We start from the raw sequence: 19,560 nt of genomic DNA on the forward strand, positions 1-19,560 counted from the left end.
TATACATATACATGTATATGTACACCATTTCGATACTGTAATGACAGATACTTTCAGAGAGAAAGAGAGAAAAAGAGAGAGAAAGAGAGAGAGAGAGAGAGAGAAAGAGAGAGAGAGAGATGTATATGTTTACATATAGATGTACACGTATATGTATATATATATATATATATATATATATATATATATATATAGATCTATACATACATGTATATGTATACATATGTGTAGATGTATATATATATATAGAGAGAGAGATGTACATGTAATATATACACATATATACATATATACATGCATACAGATATCTATACATATATACACCCATCACACACACATACACACAAACACACACATTAGTCATTTGTTTTCTTATCCAAAACTACGTCAAAAGTACTGAATGGATCTTTATGAAATTTGGAAATTATATTCTTTGCATAACGGCCATAACTTCCATGAAAATTCATATATTTTTGATGTTGATGAAATTTTAACCCGAACATAACAGATGAGCATTATTTAGAAAATGATGTCACACGTTATCGAGGCTACCATTCTTTCTGGATGTGCAAAGGGGGATGACGTCTTTATTCCAAGAATTCCTCTTACTCCATCAGGAGCAGACATTCCTTTTACATTCAGAAGACTACAATTCCCCCTTCGTGTGACTTTTGCCATGTCCATAAACAAATCTCAGGGTCAAACACTGTCTGTAGCTGGTCTTCTCTTGGAAGAGCCCTGCTTCTCACATGGACAACTGTATGTTGGCTGCTCAAGAGTGGGCAGCAACAAAAAACCTATTTGTATATGCTCCACAAGGGAAAACAAGGAACATAGTTTACAATGAGGTGTTATAATCACAACAGCAAGAAAGTATGTACATGATCACCTTCTTTTACGAAACTTCATTGACTTTCATATATTTATATTGATATACATATATATGCGTGTGTTTGGGTGCGTGTGTGTATATACATCTCTATATATAAAGATGATGCGTAGTCTAGACAGCGTTTTTAGATATCATTATTCTCTTTAACCCGGGCAACGCCGGGTATTTCTGATAGTAGACTATAAAAAGGAAGCACTGCTTAAAAAAGATCCACTTCAATTACCATATTCATATCTACATAAAGTACTTCTAATAATTTACAAGCACTTCACAATTGACATACATGGAAAGAAGGAATCTATCAGCACGGGCCAATTGAAATAAATCTATTTTGAAAGTAATACATCTTACTTGATCATTTTTACTCCATCATTTCATCCTTCTTCCTGTATTCTTAATTAATTGCCTGCAATTGTGAAAACAACATCAGATTCAACATCTTTTAATGACTGAAGTTGAGTTGATAAATAATGCTGCTTTGAGTAAAGTTGTGTGTATAGATAAAGGACGAACAAGGAAACCAGGATTAAGTGCAACAGTTTATTCAATCCATTAAAAAGTGTTAAGACGACAAAGCTGTAGAGATACGTCTTGAAGGAAAGACCCGAATGCAGTTGGTACATAATGATGATGTATGCGAGATAGAACAAGAAATACACATACAAGACATAACTTCTGTTGGAGGACAGGGACAATGTATGTGTCTAAGAAATTGCTGAGGCTGCCTGCAGAATAAAACTTGCTCTCTGCTGATGATCCAAATATGATCATGCAAAACCCACTTCACTGAGGAAAATAGCAGGAAGACACCCACTATATAGCTGATGGTGGTGCACTTGGTTGATCTGCCAGATGAAGGGGTGGACAGCCCGTGTAAAGCTACAGGGACTTGACCGTCATGTGATGAGCTAAAACGTGGGGACTTAAAGGTGAGGAGCCAAAATGTGAACATGCTTCTGCTACAATCTCATAAACTCAATTCAGCAACACCACTTCTCTTGTCATTAAAACCAGAGCTCAAGAACGTACACCAACCAATTTGTTATGTCTTTTACTCTTTTATTTGTTTCAGTCATTTGACTGCAGCCATGCTGGAGCACTGCCTTTAGTCAAGCATATCGACCCCAGGACTTATTCTTTGTAAGCCTAGTACTTATTCTATCGGTCTCTTTTGCTGAACCGCTAAGTTACGGGGACGTAAACACAACAGCATCGGTTGTCAAGCGATGATGGGGGGACAAATACAGACACACAAACACGCATATATATATATATATATGCGACGGGCTTCTTTCACTTTCTGTCTACCAAATCCACTCACAAAGCTTTAGTTGGCCCGAGGCTATAGTAGAAGACACTTGCCCAAGGTGCCACGCAGTGGGACTGAACCCGGAACCATGTAGTTGGTAAGCAAGCTACTTACCACACAGCCACTCCTGCGCCTATGTATAAATTATTGGTTAACAACTACTACAACAACAAAGTTAACTCTCATTTACAAAAAATAAATGCATTTATACCCACGTTCTTCAAACTATTATTCGTTGCTCAGTCCTGTATGACTTTTCATTTATTATTTAGAAAGGAATCAATATAGTGTATCTCTTACTCTATATTTCTACTAATTATATCTTTCTCAATTACAAAAGTTTTTATGCGTGTTTTCAACATTCCAGAGACATAGCATTGTCCTCTGTTCATTTGCTGATAATTTTACAGAATCTTTCTCACTCATTAATACACTCCCTCTCTTCCTCTGTCTTACATTCAAGCAGATAGTCACAACACACACACACACGACTGAATGTTTTGGTCAGTTACTATTATCATAGTCTTGATTTCAGCACCCATAAGAATGTACTGTGTCATATGACATGTTTACTTGAATGTAGCAAAGAACTGGCAAATTACATGACTGTTATTATGGGCTGTTTTCAGGAAATTTGGTCTCTTTTTTCCTTCTTTTTTTTTTTTTTTCGTTTACAATGTACTGCTTGCCAGGGCCTGCTTTTCTCAGTATAAGAGATTATTAATTTGTCTGCTTTTTTGATAATAATGAGTAATAGAAGGAATAATTGCAATAAAGAAGTAATGATAGGTGAGAACTGGATGGATAGCCTGGTCAGTCACATGATCATGTGAAATAACTTTTTAAACCTTAGTTCAAGGTTTCAGATTTATTGAAGAGCATGTATATAGTTGAGTGAACGTTCCATAATATATGCCAGATACTTATTTAATCTACCTTGGAAGGATGAAAAGACACTGCTAGTGGGATCTGAACACAGAATGAAAGAGATATACTTAAATCTTTTATCTTTTGCTTGTTCAGTCATCAGACTTTGCCAATGCTGGGGCACCACCCTGAAGAGTTTTAGTTGAACAAATCTACATCAACACTTACTTTTTGAAAAAATTTATGAACTTATTCTCATGGTCTCTTTTGCCATACTGCTAAGTTATTGGGAACATAAACAAACCAACACCAGTTGTCAAGAGTTAGGAAAGTACAAATACACACACACACACACATCAACCCATGCCAGCACAGACAATGGACGTTAAATGATGATGATGATATGATGGGCTTCCACACAGTTTCCTTTAACCAAATTCACTCACAAGGCATTGGTCAGCTCTAAAGGTTGTAGTTGACGGATACTAGGCCAAGGTGTTACATAGTAGGATTGAAGCTGAAACCATATGGTTGCAAAAGTAAGCTTCTTAATCACAGCTAAGCAAGTCTTTTAGAAACTACTATTTTTGTCACTTCATGATTCTCAGCACTTCAGAGAACATTCCCTTAAATCTTAAAAGAAAAGAAAAACAAAAACAATAAGGAAAAAAATCTAGAGTTGCTGACTATTTTGAATGAAAGACACGTAACACATGGCTCAATGTAATGTGGTCGCAGTGTCCTGTAGCATAAAAATGATTGGATCAAATTAGTCAAACTCTTTCAAAAAAAAAAAAAAAGACCTATTCACTAGTGAAGCTAGAGTGTGTGCTACCACCAGACCCCATAAAATACACATATTACCTGCAATAGACCCAAAAGTGGTGCCCCTTTAAAAGTACCGCCTGAGGCACACTGCCCATACCACCCCACCCAGCTATGCTAGTGGACCTATTCTAACGATTTTGACCTCCTCTCCACCTTATATCTTCATGGTGGAATAAACATATTTTATGAATTTTAAATACTGTTTCTACTATTTTTATCTCTATATGTCTCACGTGACAAATAAAAAGCAATACACACACAAGCGCATCTGTGTGTGTGTGTGTGTATATATATATATATATATATATATATATATATATATATATATATATATATATATATATATGGGAGAATTTACGAAAAAAACAACAAACGAAGACAGGTGGTGTAAACAACAAATGGATGTATTAGTTTAACGCTTGAGAATAGAGTAAGTCTTTGACGTTTTGAGCCTACGCTTTTCAACTGAAAGAAACACAGAAAGAAACAAGGAGAAAAAAAAAAAAGATGTATGTAAATTTCAAATGATGAAAATGAGTGCTCAGTACTGCATTGGTGAATATAATTTCTTTATTTGTGAATTAAGTCTACCATTGGTTTCATGTTAAGAAAAGTCGGAAAGTATCCTAGTGTCTTAGCAATTTTTCAAGCTGATCACATGGAGAAAGGTGTTTGCCTCCATTTTGGAAAACTAGTAGTTGATAGCTTCAGTTTCTTAGGTGACCAAGTCAGTAGCAAGGGTGGATGCTCCTAGAGCATAACTGCTAGAATAAGAATAAGTTGGGCAAAATTCAAAGAGCTCCTACCTCTGTTGGTAACAAAGGCCTTTCCCTCAGATTGAAAGGCAGATTGTATGATGCCTGTGTGTGAACTGCCATGCTACATGGTAGTGAAATATGGACTGTGACTGCCGAGGACATGTGCAGGCTTGAAAGAAATGAAGTTAGTATGTTTCATTAGATATGCAATGTTAGTGTGTATGTATGACAGACTGTAAACATCTTGAAAGAAAAGTTGGGCATAAGAGGCATCAGATGTGGTGTGCAAGAGAGATGACTGAATCGGTGTGGTCATGTGATGCATATGAATGAGGACAGCTGTGTGAAGAAGTGCCAATCTCTACCAGTGGAAAGTAGCTGTGGAAGAGGGAGACCCAGGAAGACATAGGACAAAATGGTGAAGCATGATCTTCAAACATTGGGCCCCACAGAAGCAATGTTTAGTGACTGAGACCTTTGGTGAGATATTGTGCTTGAGAAGTCTCATCAAGCCAAGTGAAATCATAGGTATGGCTGTTGTCGGTATCATATAAATGGCACCCATGCCAGTGGCACGTAAAAAGCACCTTTCAAGCATTGGGCATCATGGAAGCAATGACAAATTACCGAGACCTTTGGCAATATGCTGTGCTTGAGAAGACCCATCAAGCTAAGGGAAATCATAGTCATGATATACTGGTGTCATGCAACTGGCACCCATGCCAGTGGCATGTAAAAGCAACTATCATACTTTTGGAGAGGTTGGCATTAGGAAGGGTATCCAGCTGTAGAAACCATGCCAGACCAGACTGGAGTCTGGTGCAGCCACTCAGCTTACCAGCTCTGGTCAAACCATCCAACCTGTGTCAGCATGGACAGTGGACACTAAATGATGATGATATTTATATATATATATATATATATATATAGTTTTATTTCAGGTTGGTCATTTGTTTTTGCCCCCAAAACACATGCACTATATATTTGTTCTTCACTTATTTATTACTGCTCTTATTTTAGCTCATGTCCATTGTCTGGAAATCTTATGTCATATATCTGTGACTTCTTCAGCGACACTTTCCATCCTCGTGTATGCTCCTGCTCCACTTAAAGACCATCCCAAAATACAAAAATATCTGTTTAAACACAGTTTCACATCAGGAATCTTGCAACACAAATTCATAAATGCATATATATATATATATATATATATATATATATATATATATATCTTTTACTTCTTTCAGCCATTTGACTGCAGCCATGCTGGAGCACCGCCTTTAGTTGAGCAAATCGACCCCAGGACTTATTCTTTGTAAGCCTAGTACTTATTCTATTGGTCTCTTTTTCCGAACCGCTAAGTTACGGGGACGTAAACACACCACCATCGGTTGTCAAAGAAATGCTGGGGGGACAAACACAGACACACAAACATATACACATGAGAGAAAAAATCCAAGGCTATGAAAGATTTCAGGACATTTATAAAGAGGTCTTACAGGTGTTTCAGGGATATTTTATATATCCTTTCATCAGAGACGGTGCAAGAAAATGGTTAAGCAATAGTTATTATAGAGAAGATATGAAATACAGAGTGAAGTGCAGGAAGGAAAATAGAAGTGAGATAGGTAAGGATATTGTAGCCGTAGTTCCATTATTTGAGCAGAATGGTGTATATATAAGTTTCCTGCACCTTGTGTGTGGGTTCCAATGTTTAGAAGTTATGTCCCTTGGTTGGGTATGTTGTGAAGCTGGCAAGAATTATCTTGAAGTGGGGAAAGTGTGTATTATTAATGTGGTGCTCCTGTGGGGATGGGGTGTGTGGTATGTGTAGCGGTGTCATATATATAATTTTTTCTGGGGTGTGTAGGTATATATATCTGTGTTTGTTGGTCTGTTTTCTTTCTGTAAAGGATAAAGTCATGGGAGGTGGGGGTTATGTTAGTGTGTGGTGTGCAATGTGTGGGTGCGTTGGATTTGTGTATGTGTGGGGGTACAATTTGTGCGAAGGGGTTTGTGTTGGCGGGGCAGACAGTTTATTTTGTGGGGGTTCGCCTTATAGGGGTGTGTGAAGATGGTGCCTTGGTGAGTGCTTTGGTCAAACCCTTTTTGCCAGGCCCAAGGGCATTAGTGGAAGGTCGTTTGCGGGAGGTTGAGGCAGGGGATCTGTGGCTGCAATCTGCACTTCCTGCTGCTATTGAAGTATGGTTTGCATGTCAGGGGATCATATGTCCGAAAAAGAAGCACACTCTAAAAAATAGAGCAGTAATGTATTTACAAGCAGTTAAATATATGTCCGGTTATAGAGCGAATAATGGTTTCGCAACCATGAAGCGTTAGGCCTTATAGCCAGCTCATCATGGCAGATGCATATCCCACATCAAACAGGAAGTAGAAAACCATTATAGTCAGTTAATATGTAAACAGTGGCCGTTTGAGGCTTGGTCGAGTTATCTCTCTTAGACTAGTTCAGATGGCAGATTTATGGACTTACGTGGGGGAAAGGGCAATCTCTGCTCCTAGATTATTTCCAGTCTGTAGGGACATTTTTCGGCTCTAATTAGTGAGTGGGGAATCTCATACTTGTAGCAGGTAGCACTTGAAGTAGAGGCATCGGTTATGAATCTCACTTCTTGCATTTGATATAGACTCTGTGTCCCTTGAGTATTCTCGCTTGCTTTGCTATGCAGTGCTTGCATCAGCCGCTCCTCTTAATGTAGGGCCCTAACCACTCTTAATTTCGTATGAGGTTCCATTATCCTTAAGCCGCCATACGTGGCTAACCAGGGATGTGTCGTACCATCTTTCCGTAATTATGTGTACCTATCGTTGTACAGGTACCTGTGGTTGTACAAGTGCCGCTTAAAGGCAGTTCCAGCTGCTCCGATACATCTCTAAACTTGATTGCTGGCTGTGTTCACACGCATGGTGTATCTTGCATTGGCCCTGGGCCTGGGGCTGATGTTGCAGCCGCTGCTGTTATCGGAGCTGTCACCGTTGCTTTTATTGCGGGGCATGGGTCTGGCGATATCGCTGTAGTTATTATCGTTCCATTAGCCATTCTTGGCCATAGTGTTGGTATTGCTGCCGCTGTTGCATGGCTGGTGCTGTTGCGGCTACCGTCGCCGCTAACATTGAGTGTTGGAGTGGTAGTATCATCAATAGTCATGTTGCTATCGTGACGGTGGTTGTTGCAGGCGAGACACCATTTGAACTGTTCTAAGGGAGATAACTCGACCAGGCCTCACTGGGCCTTTGTTTACATATTGACGTATTAACTGACCGTAACGGTTCTACCTCCAGTTAGAAGAGGGTTATGCATCCACCATTCAGTCTAACAAACCGTCTTATAAGGTCTGTTGCTTTTTGGAGGCAGAACCATTGGTCACTGTGACCGGACATATATTTAACTGCTTGCAAATATCTAGCTATCTGTATCCACACATATATATGTATACACACACATACATAGGTATGTGTGCGTAATATACGTTTGTTAGTGTGCGTATGTAAAATATTTAGTAGAAAGTGGGTTATACATCTTTAGATTGTATACCTGACTTTCTACTATAAAATTAAAGAAATAGACGGAACGCTGAACTCCAGACTAAACAACTTAAACACCATTTATTTACTTGGTAAAACATACATATCTTTAGTTATACATCTTTAGAGGTGAGAATAACTAGCTGTCGAGTATAAGACCGAAAGATGTAGAGACAGCTTTTAAACATACGTCCATGCTCAATCGCTGGCCAGCGTGAAAGAGAATGAATTGAGCGGGAAACGCTTGCTTTATTAATTCTACGCATGCGCAGGCGTTACTACAGAGCTCCCTCGCCAGAGCGGAAACGCACGATAAATAAAATCTGTTAGAACGCCTGAGGCAGGATGGCCACTGAAAAACCACCCACAAGATGTGGTACAAACACACACAAAGAAAATTCAAAGAAATGAAATGTACACTTGTGAAATACATGCATGCAACGTATAAATGAAATGACAATGACAAAACAACCGTGATGACAACTGTCCAGGAAACTGGAATCACGCGATGTAAAAGTCTGAGAGTTTGTTTTCCCCGAAAGGAAAGAAAATGTATGAGTGCACAAGTGTGTGTGTGAGAAAAAACACAGAACATGCAATGTATAAATGAAATGACAATGACAAAACAACCGTGATGACAACTGTCCAGGAAACTGGAATCACGAGATGTAAAAGTCTGAGAGTTTGTTTTCCCTGAAAGGAAAGAAAATGTATGAGTGCACAAGTGTGTGTGAGAGAAAAAAACACAGAACAAGTGAAAGTGTCTGTAGTATAGACTGCGAAAAAAAATCCCAAAACACCGAGATAGAGTACATTGATGAAAACGTCGGCGCAGGAACTGCTCTAGCTGTGTTCTGTATGTGTGGTGGTAATGATTCAGTTGAAACTTGGCGACGTCGGGGGGAAAGCTTGTAATTGATAGTAGTAATTGTTGTCGTCACGGTGGTAATCTTGGTTGGCGCACGACGCTGGTGGTGAAAAGGCTGTTTGGTGATGAGTGTTTGAAAAGGTACGCTTTTACAGAACGATCGACAGACAAAATCTCTGTACGACCATTAGCGAAAACCTCGAAGAAAAAAATTTTCTTAACCCAAGATGAAAGAACGACCGTATGAAATGAATGACAAGAGTTATTGTGTGGCATAAAAGATGTATGTGTAATGTGAGAGTGTGAAATGCGACATATAAAAACATAAAAAGCAGGCCGTAAATCCTGTCTGTTTTTCGTGAGTGGAAAAAATCCACTCTAACAGAGACGAGAATAAAAACCGCTCTTGTTGAGTCGTGTTGACTATGGTTGGAGATGTTGGTAATGAGTCAGTCTCCATGGCCGTATTTGTTCTTTAGTCGAGGTTCACCAGTTATAAGTTGGTAATCCGTAGTTCATGCTGCGTTTTTTCTTCGTCGGGGGTCACCACTTTAGTAGAAAGTGGGTTATACATCTTTAGATTGTATACCTGACTTTCTACTATAAAATTGAAGAAATTGACGGAACGCTGAACTCCAGACTAAACAACTTAAACAACATTTATTTACTTGGTAAAACATACATATCTTTAGTTATACATCTTTAGAGGTGAGAATAACTAGCTGTCGAGTATAAGACCGAAAGATGTAGAGACAGTGGTGGAGATGGAGTATATGTAATCTGGGTATACCCCCACTTTTAAATTTTGTTTTTTTTTTACGGAATCCTATGTTTCAGACCATGGAGAATCCGATTCTGGAAATTTTTTTTCAAAAATCTCAATTTCAAAATTTCGATCTCCCCCCCGGTTTTTATATAGATCCACAGGGTAAACCTAACCCTAACACTAGTTTTGTGAGATTTGGCTGTTATTTCTAGCATGTAAATAGCCTGCTTGGTGGGGGGGGGGGGGAATTGAAATTTTTCAGAATCGGAATCTCCATAGCCTAAAACGTGGGATTCCGTAAAAAAAAATTAATAAATAAGGGGGGGGGGAAGGTTCAGATTACATATAGTCCATCTCTACCGAGACAGCTTTTAAACATACGTCCATGCTCAATCGCTGGCCAGCGTGAAAGAGAATGAATTGAGCGGGAAACGCTTGCTTTATTAATTCTACACATGCGTAAGACTACGCATGCGCAGGCGTTACTACAAATATATATACACAAAGAATGAGTAATTTGTAATTTTTCATCATTTTTTTCTCCTTACTACTTTGAAACTATTACATTGCAAGTATTGCATCGTCTTTTTGAGCTATTGTATCATCTTTGGGAGTAAAAATTGGTCAGCGTTGTTGTTGTTGAAGTCGAGAGAGTTTGAAACATAGTTGACAGGTACTTTTCTTCAAGAAATTTTTTCTTAACTCTGACCCGATTGTAAATGACGTTTGTTTGAAAATATCTGGATAATTTTTGGCGTTTAACAATGGAAATTCTTTTCTCTTTTAGATTCCAAATCAATTTTTTCCCACACTAATGTCTAATTTGACAATCACCCCCCCCCCCCCCGCAAAAGAGAATGATGCCTAAAGCGGGGAAAAATGAGTAATTATTTATTTCAACAAATTCTTCTCTTTAACTGGATGGTGCGTAAATATATCGGCAAGAGAGCCACTCCAGCAGATCGGGAAGAAACTATAGATAATATCTTCTATTTGGATTCTAGATTCAGTCGAATTTTGTTAATTCTATATCATGTGCCATTTTTCCATGATCCTTTTTCATTTGACCTAGATATTTAAAATTTTTGTTGCATTTCTGATTAAGGATGGATAGTGTTGCATTTTTGCCTAAGGATGGGTATTGATATGTATGAGTCTTTTCTGCAAGACTTTCTTTTGTACCCACCAACACCCCCTTCTTTTATTTAAATTTTTTTTCTACACAAACCTCCGTTTCGGCTACAGAGAATATGAATCTGCAAAAACATTGGCAAAAATTGGCATTTTGAAATCCCTGCCCCACCGAAATTCTTCATTTAAAATTTTTTTCAGAAAATAATATTAAAAAAATATGCGGAAAAATACGGAGACTATGATTCTGAAAAAAAATTTCCAAAAATTTTTGTAAAATTTTTTTTCGTAAATTTTTTTTTGTTAAAATATGCGGAAAAATACGGAGATTATGATTTTGAAAAAACTGTTTCTACTTAGGGTTAAGGTTTTAGGGTTACGGAAAAAAGTGAAAATGAAGAAATTGGGTGGGGAGAAGGAGTAGGGGTGCAAAATTCCGATTTTTGGCAATTTCCCGGAATCTCCGTATCCGAAAAGGTGAGTTTTTGGGGAAAAAAAACAAAAAAAAAAAACAATAATTTGCGAGAAAATGGAGGGACGGGAGGAAGTCTTTCCGTCTTTTCTCAAATGTAATTCTGGATAACTGAAAAGGCAAATTTATCTGTCTTCATTTTGCCCCATTTAAATGCTCAAAGAGAACGGAGATGATTTTCTGAAGTATTGTTCTGAATATGTTATAGCATATTTGATGCATTCAGAGACTTAGCTGATATTGTTTTTGTATTGGCTGTGTGGTAAGTAGCTTGCTTACCAACCACATGGTTCCGGGTTCATTCCCACTGCATGGCACCTTGGGCAAGTGTCTTCTACTATAGCCTCGGGCCGACCAAAACCTTGTGAGTGGATTTGGTAGGCGGAAACTGAAAGAAGCCCGTCGTATATATGTATATGTATATATATATATATATATATAATAAATGAGTATATGCATATATACGTACAAGTATGTGCATACCTACATCTACCTGTATATATAGGTGCATATCTGGGTACAGGACATTGCAAACAAAATGTAGACAAAAAAAATAATAGTAACCAGAGTACAGAAAACACACGGGCCACACAGAGAACATTTTCCTTCATCAGCTACCCCCATTCTAACACAGGTGTTTCGTATGTGTTTGTGTTTGTCTCAACATCACTTGACAACCGATGCTGGTGTGTTTACGTCTCCGTAACGTCGCTGTTCGGCAAAATAGACCGATAGAATAAGTACTAGGCTTCCAAAGAATAAGTCCTGGGGTCGATTGCTCGACTAATGGCGGTGCTCCAGCATGGCCGCAGTCAAATGACTGAAACAAGTAAAAGAGAGAGTATTTGTAAAAAATATATTTTCCCCTCGAAGTCAAAAATGCAGTTCCTCACCACCAACCATCAATCATAGTACTCAAGAGTTATGTCCCATGAAAATTTGATCTCACATATTGTTTCTTCGTCTGTACAGAACATACATTAGTCAGTGGCCAGCATGATCCGAAGTTTATTTTCCGCTCCTAAGTTTAGGACTCTAGTATCCTATACTAGGTAAGTAAGAAGTTTATACTTGTAATTCTTTTTTTTTATATCAATTAGTTTCATATTAGTTTTAATTCTGCAATATATATATATTTTATGAAGATCGTAACTATACATACACAAACTTTTACTTGTTTATGTCAGGTCAAAAACTGGAGACATTTACTAACGCTTATCAAAAAGCAAAAGGAAACAAAAGCCATATGATTTAGTTATAAAATAAAGGATAAATAGTTAAATAGTTAAACCATCAAATTTCACATATATTTTTTGCTTGATTATTCACTTTCAACAGTAATTATCCTCATTACCTTCAATTCCGTGAAAATCGAATTAACGAGAGTTACCTGGTTGTGGGTGTTTGTTTAGTCGCAGGTTAGGCTTGATCGACTCGGTACAAAAAGAGTAAAGATAGGGTACAATCTAGACCACTACCGGGCGTATCCCTTTCTCATACTTAAAGCGTTTTAGTCGTCCCTTGTTAACGCTTCTGCACAAACTTGACGTCGACCAGGCACTTCTCACATTTTTGTCACCCGAGTGAACTGGAGCAACATGAAATAACGTGCCCCATCTCAAAGTACAACGTGTCTCTGGGATCGGGGATCGAACTCACAACCTTACTACTAGGCTTCACGTCATCTCGAATGAATAGATCTACGATCAAAGACATTCCAATTCTTTTTTTTTGTCTATGTGCAAGGAACCTAGAACAACATTATCTGGTGTGTCCTTTTCTAAGACGGTAGGCTGGGATTCGAGAGAGATTTGGTTGCTTTTCCTCGATGCTCGAGCAGCGACGTAAGGCTTCCTTGTTGGCTCGCCTCTGCGTGGTCTCTTGATCTGCTAAAAATAGCAGCTCAAATTACACACTACCGTCTTAAAAATTGGAGGATGCGTTGGATAGTACTAAACACAACGTTTGAAACAAAGACCAGATGGTAACGACCCGAAACACCTTTGATCATAAGATCTGATATATTTCATGACAGAGGCTGAAAAACAAATGGAAAATAAACATCGATGGTTGATTAATCATTGACAGTAATTTAACTTACAGTGCTCGTCTTGCATTTGATTCTAGTTGTTGTTTATCTTCCAGATAAATTCTGATCGCGCAGGCTCACGGTCAAAGACATTCTGTCCATGACCATCTGTTTCTTTTTTTCAACGTATCGGAAAGACCCCCCCCCCACCATTTGCTCCCAAATTTGTTTATTTTTTTATTGTCAAAAACACCCGTTTCCGGATACGGAGGTTCCGGAAAATTGCCAAATATCGGCAATGTGAAATCCCCCCCCCCCCAAATTTTTTTCAATTTTGCTTTTTTTCTCCAACACTAACCCTAATCGTAACTATAGAAATGTTTTGAAATTTTTGTCCGATTCATAATGTCCGTATTTTCCCTCATATATAGAATAAAAACAAAATTCTTAAAAAAAGATTTTACAAAAATTTTTGGAAATTTTGTTCAGAATTATAATCTCCATATTCTTCCGAATATTTTTTAAAAAAAATTTCTTGAAAAAAGTAAAAAAAATGAAGGAAATGGGGAGGGGGAGGTAATTTAAAAATGCCGATTTTTGCCAATTTTTTTGCAGATTCGTATTCCCCATAGCCGAAAAGGGGGATTTGTGTCGAAAAAATATTTTTAAAAAAGGGTGGTTTTGGGGGCAGGGATGGGCGAAAGTCTTGCCAATGTATCTAATATGATTATATGTTTATTCGATTATGTTCCCTTTTTAATGACGGCAACTTCTCATCTGATGGAGATTTGACTACTATTTCTTGCATGTTGAGGTACTGCACAGGGATTCTCCTATTGACTGAATTTTGTTGTAGCGGTTGTTGTTTAGCTCCAGGTCAGCTTTGTCAGGTTTGATTTCATATAGATCTGGCAGCTATTTCTAACAGATCAAGCGACCAGCAATGAGGCTGCCTCGTTTACTTGATTGGTTTTTGTTCACAAGATAAGTAGAGAAATAAATCCTATTGATAAAAGTTATGAACGTTTCAATATTGTGTCAAATTTAATCCAGATGACTTCAAATAGATTCCTGTCAATTTGAATTTTTAAAACATTTTATGTTTTTTAAATTTCAGTCATTCTTATTATTATATCTTTATAGTGTTGATTTTTAAAGATATATATCAGGTCATCCCATAAGTTCTGTCTGAATTTTGAATTAAGAAAACAAGTGATCAAATGTTATATTTAATTGAAATTTAATCACCAATGTACTTTCTCTAATTATCTATAACTTCCTTCCATCTATTTACAAGCATTTTAATCCCATCAATGTAAAACTCTTTTGGTTTCAAAGCGAAGAACTCTGAAATGTCAGTTTCTACCTCCTCTTGGCTTGCGAAAGTTTTGTCCCCCAAATGATTCTGTAAACTACGAAACAAATGGTAGTCTAAAGGAGCAAGGTCGGGAGAATAAGGTGGACGAGGAATTTTTTCCCAACCAAGCTCTTCAATCTTCTGTGATGTGGTCTTTGCAGTGTGGGGTTGTGCATTGTCCTACTGAAACATCACTCCTTTTCGATTCACTAAAGTGGGTCTTTTTTTCTTCAAAGCTTGGTTCAAATGCTCTAATTGCTGACAGTAGACTTGAGCATTGATTGTTGCATTAGGTGGTAACAATTCAAAGTGAATTACTCCTTTGCAATCCCACCAGATAGAGAGAACCTTTTTTCCACGAAGTTCCCGTCTCGGTTGTGGTTGAGCTTTTCCCCTTTTACCAAGCCACTGTATACGACGTTTAACATTTTGATAGAAGATCCATTTTTCGTCACCAGTCACAAGTCTATCCAAAAAGAGTGAAATGAGTTCGCGAGAATGGAGAGAAGAGCAGATGTCAACTCAGGATATGCGGTTGCTTTCGGACAATTCATGAGGCACCCTTTTTCCAAGTTTAGGAACTTTTCCAAGTCGTTGAAGATGATGAACAGTTGTATGGTTTGAACTAAGCTTTCATGGCAATTCTTCAACTGATAATGCAGGATTTTCTTCGAGTAATGCCTCAAGGAACTTATCATCAAACTCAACTGGACGTCCTGTTCGATCTTCATCCTCAAGGCTGAAATCGCCACTTCCGAATTTTATTCAAACATTCTTTCCCATAAACTGAGTTGCTTCGGCTGCAGAGTTTCATTTTTTGTACTCATAAAGCATTATGTGCCTCAAATGCTCTTTGGATACTTCCATGTTAGAAAGGGTTTTAATCAAAGAAATTTTAATTCTGTATTCTGTAAAATAATATTTAATTATTTTAAATGTACACAAATGCATAAAAATAATTTTTAATTTCATTAAACATTCTAAAATACTATTAAATTTCATTCAATTTAAAAAAAAAGTAAAATCATAAAGAACTTATGGGATGACCTGATATATTGAACATAATTTATCAGTTCAGTGTTTTTCTAAAGTGTTTTGCAGCCTGCTTGTTTGTCACTGGAGGGTACTTTGATATGCATTATTGTTTAACAGTAGGAGGGTCTGATGGCATCAGTATATTTTGGTTAAAATAGATGGATGTGGTTATAGAGAGTTTTGGTTGACTTCTAGCAGGTTGACCACTCTCATAAGAAGCTTCATGGAAGTAAATTAATAAGAATTGGTCAATTTTTTTTTAAAGTTATATTATAAAAATAATTTGTCTTTGTGCAAACTGAAACTTTCTTTTCAGTTTATGAAACAAGCTTTCCTTTCAGTATTACACGTGGTATCTATATATATAAAAATGAGAATGTGTGTCTGTCTGTCTGTCTGTCTGTCTGTGTGAATCCGTAAAACTCAAGAACTACGCAACCAATTTCATTCAAATTTTACACATGCCTTACTTAGGGTTCCAGTTGTGTTTTAGTCAAAAAAAATTATTAACTTCTTGCAGAGTTCGAGCACACGGCAACATAATATCTCCTCCACTATTTAAGTATTACGTGTCAAAAGTGAAACAAAAACACTCATGTCAAATACTTTCACTTTAAAAATGAAACTATTCCACTAACTGAAACAATCACATTTCGATACTGTAGTGACAGATACTTTCACAGAGAGAGAAAGAGAGAAAGAGAGAGACAGAAAGAGAGAGAGAGAGAGAGAGAGATGTATATGTATACATATACATGTATATGTACACTATTTCGATACTGTAATGACAGATACTTTCAGAGAGAGAGAGAAAGAGAGAGAGAGAAAGAGAGAAAGAGAGAGAGAGAGAGAGAGATGTATATGTATACATATAGATGTACACGTATATGTATATATATATATATATAGATCTATACATACATGTATATGTATACATATGTGTAGATGTATATATATATATAGATGTACATGTAATATATACACATATATACATATATACATGCATACAGATATCTATACATATATACACCCATCACACACACATACACATGCACACAAACACACACATTAGTCATTTGTTTTCTTATCCAAAACTACGTCAAAATTACTGAATGGATCTTTATGAAATTTGGAAATTATATTCTTTGCATAACGGCCATAACTCCCATGAAAATTCATATATTTTTGATGTCAATGAAATTTTAACCTGAACATAACAGATGAGCATTATTTAGAAAATGATGTCACACGTTATCGAGGCTACCATTCTTTCTGGATGTGCAAAAGAGGATGACGTCTTTATTCCAAGAATTCCTCTTACTCCATCAGGAGCAGACATTCCTTTTACATTCAGAAGACTACAATTCCCCCTTCGTGTGACTTTTACCATGTCCATAAACAAATATCAGGGTCAAACACTGTCTGTAGCTGGTCTTCTCTTGGAAGAGCCCTGCTTCTCACATGGACAACTGTATGTTGGCTGCTCAAGAGTGGGCAGCAACAAAAAAACTATTTGTATATGCTCCACAAGGGAAAACAAGGAACATAGTTTACAATGAGGTGTTATAATCACAACAGCAAGAAAGTATGTACATGATCACCTTCTTTTACGAAACTTCATTGACTTTCATATATTTATATTGATGTACATATATATACGTGTGTCTGGGTGCGTGTGTGTATATACATCTCTATATATAAAGATGATGCGTAGTCTAGACGGCGTTTTTAGATTTCATTATTCTCTTTAACCCGGGCAACGCTGGGTATTTCTGCTAGTCAATAATAATGCTTTGGTGATAAGCATTTTAAATGAATGAAGGACATTTTTGATTTAGTGTTCAATCACTGTCATTAACTGCAAATCAAAGTACTTTTATTATTAACAATTACAGAAGTTATTGTTCCCAAATATCAATCATATTTTCCATGTTCACTTAACATCATACTCATGTTTCATTGCCTTCGCTGAAATTCTTTATGTTAGCTGTTGAAAGTTCTTCAGATGTACTATCCACCCTAGTTATTCTTCACATGAGACCAAAAGGAGTCAACTCAATATTTTGTGTGTGTATGTGATGGTTAGTAGAATTGAAGAAATTTCATTAGCAGTTCACAACGTAGCTATCAACTGCATGTTGTAATAATTCTATTCCTTCATTTGAATGCCAGTTGTCAAAGCTTATTGTTTTTTAAGCAATTTATTTCCAGTAATAATTCCTCAGCTATATTTTCCATTAGATGGTGGCCTTCTCTCCATTACCTACTTCCCATGGCACTACATTGATTTATCTATTTCCTCTATCAGACATTCATCAGCATCTGGATTAATACCCTTGATAACAATCACATTGCTCTGAGCCCATTGACAAAACACATCCCTCATGAATTTGCATCAATCTGTAATTAATCTGTCCAATTTTTGTTTAATTTGCATACTGACAGCAATGCCTCCTGGTGCCAAGCTCTATCAACTCAAGTTGGTAGCCTTTCCTTTCAATAAACATTGGTGGAATAGAGAAGGTAGACTTTCATGGGTGACACTTTAGCGTGTGGTATACCTGGCCATTTACACTTTAGTTTCCCCTCTTTGTTAGCCCCCTGTGCGTAATAAATAATCAACTTTAGTGTGCAATCTAACCCAAAACTTGAACCCTAACCCTTACACTAATTCTAAACCTCATTTTAAACCCTAACCCTATTCCTAACCCAGATCAGGTCATTTCACAGTATAGACTATAGATATTGTGATAAACTGCATGCTAAAGTTGCACTTTTTCATGTATGGTCAACTACTAGTTTTTAAAAAGTCTTTACCAGACCTGCATATGCACAGTCAACATTGACTGACAAAAGCTCCTATAGTTAATTAGCTAGCTATTTACAAAATTTTGCTTATAATATTATGTTGCAGATTAACAAATCCATCCAAAAGTGAGATAGGTATTATTGTAAGATTATCTTTAGAATTAAACAACTAATTTATCATTATGGTACAACATCACTTCTGTTATTAATTGGTTGAATGATATTAGCAATACACAATTATATGAGTTACCCTATTTGATATTAATTTTTATCCAGCAGTACCCAGATATTTGCTTCAAAGAGATAACTTTTTGCCCTCAATTACATTTCAACAAGAGATTTTGGCATCATTAATTGCATAATCATCGCTTCGCTTCACTTTATGTCCTCGCTTGATGAGACTGAGGTCATCTCAGGTTAGTGGTCCAAGAGATGTCATCATGCATTGAGCCGACTCGGTCCACCAGTGCTCTCCATTGCTGGCAGTCCTGTGCCAGCACCTCTGCATCGTCCATGGTGACGTTGAGCATCTGGAGATCTTCCTCAATCATGTCCAGCCATCAGGTGCAGGGCCTGCTACATGGCCTCTTCCAGCCCACAACTGCTACATTGAATGAGAGTAAAGCCCTGGTAGGATGATCTAGCTTGAGACAGAGGACATGTCCATACCAGTGCATGTTACAAAGTGGAAGGCTTTGGGCTGATGCATGTGTGCATGCAGTTCTTTGTTCTCTGGTGATGTATAATCATACATATGAAAGAAAAAATAAACTTTACTTGTTTTTGATAATGTACTATAGGTGAAAAAAAATTGTTAATTCTTTTGATGTAGTGATAGGTAACCTGAGTCCCGAAATTGCCAGTTTATCAGACCATTATATTTTACATTGGTTA

General features: G+C 37.2%; 2 protein-coding genes across 5 annotated transcripts in view; one reads left to right on the top strand and one right to left on the bottom strand.

Moving 5' to 3' along the window:
* LOC106875285 (endonuclease/exonuclease/phosphatase family domain-containing protein 1) overlaps nucleotides 1–13,844 on the bottom strand; it is an 87,907-nt gene extending 74,063 nt beyond the window's left edge. Inside the window, exons 1-2 of one of the 2 annotated variants that reach the window (XM_089354191.1) lie at nucleotides 13,539–13,844; nucleotides 1,244–1,298 (exon numbers count right to left, since the gene is read on the bottom strand). The gene's annotated coding sequence lies outside the window, so the exon portion shown is untranslated. The remainder of the gene's footprint in view (nucleotides 1–1,243; nucleotides 1,299–13,538) is intronic. The other variant, XM_052968280.2, reaches the window with a different exon arrangement.
* Nucleotides 10,286–19,560, top strand: part of LOC106873161 (enoyl-CoA delta isomerase 2) — a 39,502-nt gene continuing 30,227 nt past the window's right edge. Inside the window, exons 1-2 of one of the 3 annotated variants that reach the window (XM_089354212.1) lie at nucleotides 10,304–10,507; nucleotides 12,410–12,489. In XM_089354212.1, coding sequence (XP_089210338.1) covers nucleotides 12,434–12,489 — 56 coding nt within the window. In that variant the 5' untranslated portion in view covers nucleotides 10,304–10,507; nucleotides 12,410–12,433. Of the gene's footprint in view, nucleotides 10,508–12,340; nucleotides 12,490–19,560 lie in introns of those variants that run through there. The other 2 variants (XM_089354217.1, XM_014920387.3) reach the window with 2 other exon arrangements.

Source organism: Octopus bimaculoides, chromosome 1, assembly GCF_046866305.1.
Source record: "Octopus bimaculoides isolate indiv1 chromosome 1, ASM4686630v1, whole genome shotgun sequence".
Classification (NCBI taxonomy): Eukaryota; Metazoa; Mollusca; class Cephalopoda; order Octopoda; family Octopodidae; genus Octopus; species Octopus bimaculoides.